Source organism: Phragmites australis, chromosome 7 (genome assembly GCF_958298935.1).
Source record: "Phragmites australis chromosome 7, lpPhrAust1.1, whole genome shotgun sequence".
Classification (NCBI taxonomy): Eukaryota; Viridiplantae; Streptophyta; class Magnoliopsida; order Poales; family Poaceae; genus Phragmites; species Phragmites australis.
In genome coordinates this window covers 36,788,460-36,798,034 of record NC_084927.1, presented here as the reverse complement: position 1 = coordinate 36,798,034, position 9,575 = coordinate 36,788,460, and the positions used below count along the sequence as shown (strand labels likewise).

The window sequence follows — 9,575 nt, the reverse complement described above, 5'->3', positions numbered from 1 at the left end:
GGGCAACCTATGGTGGAGTCAGAGCTGTTGCGTCAGGGCGTCCGACAAGCTTGACAACGATGACATGCGGTTGCCGTAGATGGGGGCATAGGGTCATCTACATAGAGGTTTCGTGTGTTGTCTTACGGTGTGTTGGGGTGTTTGGTTTTGGTTGTCGATGCGCGCAAGGTATTTAGTATTTAGTTGGTTAGCTCTAAATTAACCGTGCAATTGTTAAAAAATTTAGATCCGGTTTTTCTCATAAACTGAGTCAACTCTTTTTTTCTATAATAATATCTGTATCTCAGATTTTACCCTTTTGGAAAAAAAACGAACTGAAATCTTAATACAACATCAACAGTTATCACAGTATATTGTACTTCTACACTTCATCTCCCGTGGCAGAAAACCATTAACCATGCATCACAAATATTGGCATTCTTGGTGGGCTGCCCTAGCCCAACCTCTTCCTGACGACGCCTTCCACGGACCCGACGAACGCGAACGTGCCGACGACGAAGCAGACGGCGCTGAACGCTTGGAGCGCGACCCACTTCCCCGTCCACGGCAGGATCTGCCGCTCTATGCAGTACATCTCCACGGGGAGATAGATGACCAGGGGCCAGAAGATGAGCGCGCCGAGCACGCCCAGCACCTCGTTGAAGTACGGGAACAGCAGGGCCAGCCCCGTCGTGCTCGCCACGTACGCCGTCCTGAAGCAGAGCCGCTGGAGGTTCAGCTTGTAGCTGACCGGCAGGCCGGGCACCTTGACGGCGTAGAACTTGTTCACGAACGCGCTGTTTGGGAAGTTGGCGGCGAAGCATCGGTCCGCGAAGGAGAAGATTTGTTGGCTAAACATCTGAAAATTCAAAAGTAAGATGTCTTGCTAACCAAGTTTCTGAACCATTTTGTCAGGGGAAAAATTCAGAATAATCTGATCGTTGTTGTTGTAGTTCACCTGGTAGCCACCTAGCAGGTGGAGCACAATGCAGGCGTTCGCGAAGTCTATGAGCCAGTACGGCTCGTAGAAGCCAAAACCGGTGAGCAGGTTACCCGGTGCGGCGTTGCCGAAGGCGGCGTACCCGAAGCACCCGACGCAGAGGTAGAAGAAGGTGGTTGCCAGAACCGAGATGACGTTTCCTTTCTGCATGGTCTCACTCTCAGGTGGCGGTGATTTCAGCGTGTCCTGTTTGGATGTTTTCATCAGAAAGATCCCAATACATTTCTTTTTCAGTGAAACGGCAGGATAAAGCTCTGTGTTCCCATTGAACACCGACAGTCTGACACTGCTTGAAGTAGTAGTTCTCGCTCTGAAGAAATGGCCGTACCTGTATTTCCAGCAGGACTATGGTGTACGGATAGGCGAATGCGATGTCGCCAATTGCTTGAGCCACTCGCCAGACTTTCTGCATAGGTGTGCTCATTGGAACGCCGGCGATGTTTCCTTTGATCGTCTCATTTTCTGGTGCAAGAGTCGCATCCATGCATCCAGAGCAAATGCATCAATGTTTGTAGCTCTCGTGCAAAAGGAAACCGTGTCATCAAGTCAACTAGATCAAGCACGCTACCTATAGTCTTGGCGAGTCCGAGCCCGAGGCCGATGGAGGCGTATGTGAAGGACATGATCGCCGCGACAACGGACAGCCACGCCATGCTGTGGAAATTGGGTATGAAGGACAGCAGCAGCTGAGCTGCCCCAAAGAGCAGCATGTAGAAGCGCTCTCCGTGTGAACCACAGGGAGCATCGTGCCCTTCGTCGTGGTAGCAGTTCGCCTTCTTGATTGCCCTGTCACGAGTTGCACTTGCTCCTCTCAGTAACGAGACTTAATTTACCATGACTAACCAGGAACTGAAAATTCGAGTGAAGATCAGAAGCACCTGAGACAAGTCGCGGTAGTGATGGTGTAAGCAACTGCAGTCCCGTACAAGTTCAGGTACTGGAGCAAACCGCAGAGCCAAGTGTGCTTCTTCCCTGAACGTTTTGCTGATCAGTTGCCACAGAAAATGGTAACAAGCTACCAGTAACCAAAGACTATTAGTGATGTAATCTTATTCTTAAATATTTACCAAAAGAATGTTTTTGAAAAGTACTAATGATATTAACAAAAAATGGTCGTACGTAGAGAACAAGTAGTACTACTGATGAACAAGACTTGAGAAAGGCACCTACCTAAATGCGTCCTGACGGCGTCCATGTAGGTGTAGTTCCTCTGCCTTTTCTCCAAATCAGGGGACCTGTAACAGTGGGACAGCAGGAAGGCTGAGATGTACGTGACCAAGGCGAAGCAGACCATCGCGACGGGGCCGCCGACCCAGCCGAGCTGCGCCACGCTCCACGAGAGCGCGAGCACGCCGCAGCCGATCACGGCGGTGATGATGTGCGCGACGCAAGTCCATAAATTACCTGACGATCAACACGAACAGGAAAAAGAAACGAAACCAGTGGGGGAAAGCGAGGCCATACCCGTGGTTAGCACGACAAACCAACCAGCGTGAACGCGTGGAAGCAGGCAAGAGAAATTGTGCTTGGCGTGTCGGTACCGGTGCGAGGGGCGTGGCCGTCGTCGTCGAGCTCGGGAGCAGCGGCGAGCTCCAGGGGTTGGTTGCGGTGGTGCGCCATTGGGAGGTGGGTTCTGAACTTCAGAGTTGACTCATGGGAGTACTACTGAGGAGTGAGGATGGGCTGCTGAGCTAGCTTGTCTTGTCACCTAAGTGGTGTGTGGTTTGGATAGACCTGTGAGCTTTGAGAGACTTTTGTCTCATCGACAGCGCTGGAATCGCGCCCTGGTTTAAACACCAAACGGGACGAGCTGCCGGCCTTGCTCTTTCAAGTCTTACCGACGAGTCCAAACCGTGTGCAAATAGCAGTTTCTAGAGATCTTGCCATGGCCGGATCACAAAACAGGCTAGCAATGGGGACGTGGTGGGGGCACATGTTATCAGAATTGTCTGTTTCTAGGACAGCCAGTAGCTTGCACGAAATTGAAGCTTTTTTTTTCTGACACAGTGGTGTGGACTGTGGATTGCTTTCGAAGATGTTTCGTGGATGAACGTTGCCTCTTGCCTGCCTGATTAAGCGTGCTATCATGATCTCTTTCTGAGGATGTGGGGGCTGAAATAAATCATCGATGTAGAATTACAGAGGATCATCGTTTCTATTTCTGACTCTTCGTTCTCAATCCTTTCAGTGTCACCTACCAGAAAATAGGAGAAGGGTTAGCAAATCGCCTTTCCGATGAGGTGGTTGTTAGTTTTTAGCTTTTCAGAACGGCCTACATGATCTGCATTTTCTCGACCATGGACAAAGACTAGGCCTAGGCATTCGGCGTTTTTGGTTGTTTCGGTTCGGTTTATTCTGTTAACGAACAATTCAGTTTTTAAATATACAAACCGAATATTATGAAAAGTATTATAAATTCATCCAGTTCGGCATTGATTCTTACGGTTTGGTTTTAGGTGTTCACCAATTTTCTGATCCCGTCATTCGTTTCGGTTGGAGTAAAACAGGACGGGGCACCAGTTAGGACGGGATAAGACAAGGCAGGGCGAGGGTGGGTTAAATTCTGTCTCGCTTCGGAGTATATATTACATGCATATTTAGTAGATTTATTAAGAAGTTTATTATTCTTTTGTAATGAAATTTCTAGTAGACTAATGCATGTATGCAACTATTGTTATGTTATATTAGTTCTTGTAAATCTTAAATACAATTTTTTATTGATTTGTATATTATGCTAGCTATTAATCTTATAATTAAACAAATGCATGTATATTGTGCTAGATGAGATGGGTCGAGTAAAAGTCGGAGCTCTATGAGACGGGACGGGGGACATGCAGGTGGGAGCGGGTGGAGGCAAAATCTGCCCCTGCCATGCTCCATCCAGATCTCTAGGGAGGGCGGTCCAAGGCTATGACGTGTGGATGTCCTTCTATGATTGTTCAGTGCTTCGATTTTTGATATCTCAAAACCGAACCAATCACCATACACTGAATAGCATAGAAGAGAAACCGAACCGATCACCAAACATAAAAAGATCAATAATTTTGGTGCTTTGGTATCGGTTGGGTTCTTCGGTTTCAGTGTATTTTTGGCCAGCCCTAACAAAGACAAATGAATCCTGCGTTATTGGATCCTTCCACCGATCCGTCAAAAACCAATGGACCGGCAACGAACACACATGACACTGAGCAGTGAACACCACAGCCAGGATGGTGGTGCTCACCACGACGCACACCGTCCTGAAGCAAAGCAGAGCAGGCTCTGATGGCTCAAGCTCCCGATCTTGACGGTGCAGAAGTAGAACTTGTTCATGAATCCACAGTTCAGCGATTTAAAGCAAACATTTGTCCAACACTGGCTGACAAAAACACCTGCATGCGTGTTCAAAGGTGCAAGCAAGCAGCCTAACTGGTGGTTGACTAGATAGGCATCAACTAGAATGCAGCCAAGAGCGGAAAAGGGGAAGAAAGAAAATTAAGCATCTCTTGCGTGCATCCGCAAGCTGCCATTCACGGCTTGGTGTGATGTTATTCTTGTCTTGCGGAGGGAGAAGACCCATGGCGACGCAGAGGAACTCTTGTTCGATACTCCTGCACCTGTCATCTCTTGACCATTCCATTTTCGTTGCTAGTTCAGCAGCCAGCCACTTAAACTGAATTTGAACCAGTCGATGTGTCTCGATTGGATTGATTCAACATGGCCTGGTGTACTACAAGAAACCTTTTAGTTTCACAAGTTGAATGAAGAATGTTGCAAGAAAATTCAGAGAAAGAACTGCATAATAGTTCTTTCTATAGTCCTATGTATCATGGTTGCACAGTATTCAGTAATCAGTACTATCCGGTACAACAAAAACTGATGATTACTTTTGTCAGGCGTGCAAGCAACAACAAAAATCACGGAGCCGATTGTTCGACGCAGGATTGTGCCCAAAATTTTGTCGGTGGCTGTGCACCGAATGGTCGAAGTGCTAACAGCAGCAAGTAAGCAGCATGCATGTGAAAGCTCTGCAATTGCAAGCACAAGTTGCTAATCTCAATTTCTCTTTTCTATTTCTTCCTCCACATATCGTAATAGAACCTGAAACTTTGCACAATGCTTAGGAGCACTATACCCATATCCATGATTTTGTACGTAATTTCGACGTGCTTGTGTCAACAGGAAACAGGGGCGAGTCGGGTTTGTTGGTGGTTGGTATTTGAAATACTGTCCACCCGTTATAGCGATTTGTCTTTTCTTTTATTTCTTCCTATGTAGAGCGTATTAAAGTCTAATTTTTTGCGCGTTTCCTGCATCTCAGCGTCTGAAATCTCTCAGTCATCCGTGTGAATACGCCAGCGCCGAATCAGGGGAGGGGGTTTCGGGCTGGGTGGTTCGGGATGCTAGATTTAGAGGGAGATTGGGGCAGCGGCTGAAGCGTTTCTGATCATCTTCAGTGCTTAAAATTTTATTATACTAATTTTTAAATCAGTCATTGATAAATATAAATCTTACAACGTGTGATACCATAGTTATACAATAAGAAAAGAGGTGAAATAGATCTACCATCCTAGTAATACATAGAGGATTATGGTAATGCCTGCGAGAAACACAGTTCACAACATCAGAGTTATGAGAAACGATGACATACTAAGAGAGAAGATGGATTAGGATACTTAGAAACCTAAACCAAATTGACTCAAAAAATTCACAAGATAAATATATCTTGATTTCTATCTAAATATACTCTAAGTTTATCTAGTGTGTCTACTCTATCACTCAAGAGTATTGCAAATTACTCTAGCAAGGTAAATTGTAAGTATGTAAATACGGAAACGTAAATAAGATAAAGAGATAAACTCGACACAAGAGATCTTTATCTCATGGTATCGATGACATGTATATCACCCCTAATTCACGTTGGAGCTTCACCAAGAATATACTCTCAATCGACATCCGGTCATGACTCTTGAGCCACCAAGCTAGCAAGACAATACCTCAAGCTGGATGAGCTACCAAACTACCAAGGAAATGTCAAACCACTAGCCTCTCTTCCGATCACTTATCACCGTGATCACTTTGTAGCTTGAGCCACCAAGACAAAGGTCTCTGTGTCACCGTACATGTGTCTTGCTGCCGCTCCACACCAAGTCGAAGGGTCAACAAGCCTGAACCATCAAGGTCCAAGATGTCGACGAGTAACCAAGACTCCAAGGTGCTGACGTACCTCTCGGTACAAGCTAGGATCACTCTTTGATCCCCTCTTCAAGCTGTAGCATATAGGTACAACTCACTCTAGGCCTATAAGCACTAAACACAATCTAATCTTATACTTAATCGCCTTGGATGATCACTTTAAGCACTTTGGTGGTTTAGATGTTTTCTCAAGTGTGTATGAGCTTACTTTAGACTCCAGCAGAATGCCAAACCTTCAAATGATTGAGTGAAGGAGTATTTATAGTGACATGTTAAGGGTCTACTTGTTTTAGTTTTAGATTGTGAGAATCCAGTTCAATCTGTAGAATCTGAAGAATCTCATTCTTACCAGATTGTGGATTGTGAGATTTTGTAGTATAAATTAGGTTGTGGATTGTAAGAATCAATATTTATATTATGATCATTTGTTTTTGCGTTTGCTTTTAGGGCTAGAATCCACAATCAGAATCTAAAACAAACAAGGTTATAATTAACTATAAATAGTAAATATTAGTACTAATTAGAATAGTTTATTGATAATTATAATTATAAACTATCATATTATAAAGAAATTAAGTTATAGATAGATACAATATTTATCTTTTTAGCAACTAAACACATTCATATGTGCATCTCATACATGCAACAAAACACTCTCATATACGTTCCGTACATCAAACCAAACATGCTACATATACCATCTCATCTAGTACCATCTCATCCATTCAGGACGATCATATCTCATCCATTCAGGACGATCATATCTCATTCAACTTCTTACAACCAACCAAATACTACCGTCGAGGGTTAGTCTCTGACAATGATTTCAAGGTATGCTGGATAACGGGTGTGTGAACTGTGTTTCAAGAATTGATTTGTGCGCGTACAATGGACTCAGAGACATAGAGAGTTATACAGGTTCAGGCCTCCCAGAGGATAATAGCCTTATGTCCTATGTTATATTATAGAGGATCTCAATTGGTTACAGAGGTAGTTCTAGTTGACTGTCAGACTTTGATCTTTTTCTTTCTTACAAACGAGATCCTCATCCTTTTATATAGTACGGAGAAGGATAACTTACGTATGGGTCCAAACAGAAAGCCCTGCTCATCCTAATATCTAACATAAGCCATCATTACTGAGGACCGCCTCTGACCACTTACTTGATCGGCCTGCTGACAACGTCCTGTCCATCGTGCGGCGCCGCATCGACTTGCAAAAGTCCCATTTCCGTAGCATTTAATGCTACGAGACGGGACAAGGCCCCTCTGTGTCGTCCATGACTTCGTCCACTGGAGTTGGTGCCTGGGGAAGAAAAACACTTGAGTGGATATTAATAAATGCGATTGGATAGGTTGTGTCAGATCCGACCCTGCGACCAGTGAGGCCGGTCGCGAGTTTATGTGATGATGCGGGAAGACTGGCCGCGTATGCCTTGTACTGGTCGTGGGAACCATACCCTGATCGCGCAACCGACCAGTTTTAGGAAAACGCCTCTGGCCGTTATATCCCTCGCGAGGCCCATTTGCCAGGGTACCCCTTTACTCAATACACTGACAGTAGCCTCCGAGCTTCCTCGTGACCATGGCCCAGTCTGGTCACACCACTTGGGCCTTGGGCGGACATAGTTTACCTAGAGAGTGGTCATTGATGGTGCTAGTCCTCAGAGTGCAACTCTGAACTTCGCGTCACGTAGGGAGGTTTAAATGTCCCGAGAGGGAAAAATGAGGGTACGAGAGAGATATAGATTACCGCAGGACCTGAAGGACTCTTAGTTCCTTATGTGTGCCTCCTCGGGTTTCGAGCGGTCTTGAAGGCCGCGCTGGTTGGGGTGTCACTGTAGTTTAAAAAGGAGGAGTGCTTGATGGCCTTTTGAACCACCCCCTCATCTTCCTTCTCACCCTCAAGCTTTTAGTGCCTAGAGTCCATTCATCTCCATCTTGTCTTGCATTCTGCCCTGTTGTGTCTGTAGGCCCTGAGGCCATGGCATATTCCCCTCCCTCATCGCCGAAGAGGTTGATGACCTCAGACGGCTCGGTGGGGGCAGAGTCAGCTCTGACTCTGGATCCGCTCGTCGTGGTGCTTCTGGAGGCGACGGTTGCCGCGGGTATGCTGATGAGGTTCAAGCCAACAACCATCGATCTCATGCCCTTCCAAAGAAGGCCACCCCTCCGGCTCGTCTCGATCTCCCTCCCAGGCAGATTCCTCGGCCGAGTTCATCAATATCTCCGATGACGAGGAGGGAGTCGATTGGGACCTTCTAGAGAAGGAGGTCGATGAAGAGAAAGAGTCAGAGATGAAGCGAAAGGGAGGTCTATAGGGTGCGTCGGTGCTGGTCAACAGCCCCAGCAGGGTCTTTGCATCAGTCACCCTCCCTGGACCTTATGTCGGTCGTCGTCCTATCCCAGGAGTGGTGAGATGTCGCTCTAAGGAGGAGTGCAAGAGGTTCCTTGACTCATTCAAGGGCAAATAGAGACGAGAGTTCGACAGACCCTTTCTGTCAACTTAGCACTAGCCGCTTGAGCCAGGGAGGATAGGGCAGGTATGTAATAGGATAGTTAGTCTGATCGGATGCAACTAGTCGACCTGTAAGCTAACCTTTCCATGAATGAAAAAGCATGGAGGTTGAACGCATGTTCTTATTATATCTGCATGCTAGTCATGTTCTTGGTGTACGGAATAAGACATGGCTCGGCAAGTACGTCAGGTGCGAGTAGCACTCGGCCCTACGAGGACTTGTGGCTTGGTGATCGTTGTCTCCGGCCTCCTGGTCATTTGGCATCTTGGTCACTAAGTTCCGTAGTGACCGTCGAGTGTGATCGCGTGCTATGGTCAGAGAATCAATATGTCGGGAGCTCGTGGCTTGGTTATGAAGTCCTGCAAAACATAGAGTCTATTTTTTTTAATTTAAGAACTTACAAATTGTATTCCATACTCGTCCGGAAGTTCCTACAAAATAGAAAGACAAGCTCGTCTTTGAGCGACCCTACACATAAAACTCACGCAACAAGACGATGTTTCAGGAGTTATGTAATTCACGGTCGTCCTCCATAGTTAGCTTGACCACGCCAGATCAGGTGATGACGACCACTTTGTAGGGTCCCTTCTATTTGGGGGAGAGTTTATTCCGACCGGCCTTATTCTGGACTTGCCTAAGGACGAGATCGACTACGACCAGTGTTCGCTTTCACACCTTTCGGTCGTGGTGGCCTCTGAGGCTCTACTGATCGTGCCACCTGGTCATTATCTGAGTAATTGTTGACTCGGGGTGACTGAAGGGCGATTTCAGAGGGGAGCATTGCTTCGATGCCAAAAAACCAGGAAGAAAGGGGTTTCGGCTATGACCTAGCTTGGGGTAGTTTGCAACGACAAGAGTATTGTGGGGAGTTCATCCACCCAGTGTCTTGAATAGCTTTTAAGC

The 9,575-nt window shown here is 46.3% G+C and overlaps 1 protein-coding gene across 1 annotated transcript; it reads right to left on the bottom strand.

The window, feature by feature from the left end:
* Positions 1 to 296: 296 nt before the first annotated feature.
* Positions 297 to 2,819, bottom strand: LOC133925161 (probable amino acid permease 7). Its single transcript, XM_062371015.1, has 7 exons — positions 2,521 to 2,819; positions 2,150 to 2,383; positions 1,858 to 1,951; positions 1,548 to 1,765; positions 1,308 to 1,441; positions 938 to 1,165; positions 297 to 838 (listed from the first exon to the last, which is right to left on the bottom strand). Exons 1-7 carry the CDS (start codon positions 2,597 to 2,599, stop codon positions 434 to 436), a joined length of 1,392 nt encoding a protein of 463 aa, XP_062226999.1. The 5' UTR covers positions 2,600 to 2,819; the 3' UTR covers positions 297 to 433.
* Between the last annotated feature and the right edge of the window lie 6,756 nt (positions 2,820 to 9,575).

Excerpts from the sequence above, each read along its gene's own strand:
- LOC133925161 (XM_062371015.1), bottom strand. The coding sequence starts at position 2,599 with ATGGCGCACCACCGCAACCAACCCCTGGAGCTCGCCGCTGCTCCCGAG. Across the intron at positions 1,952-2,149 it reads CGCCGTCAGGACGCATTTAG|GGAAGAAGCACACTTGGCTC; the intron begins GTAGGTGCCTTT and ends CAAAACGTTCAG. Across the intron at positions 839-937 it reads ACCTGCTAGGTGGCTACCAG|ATGTTTAGCCAACAAATCTT; the intron begins GTGAACTACAAC and ends TTGAATTTTCAG.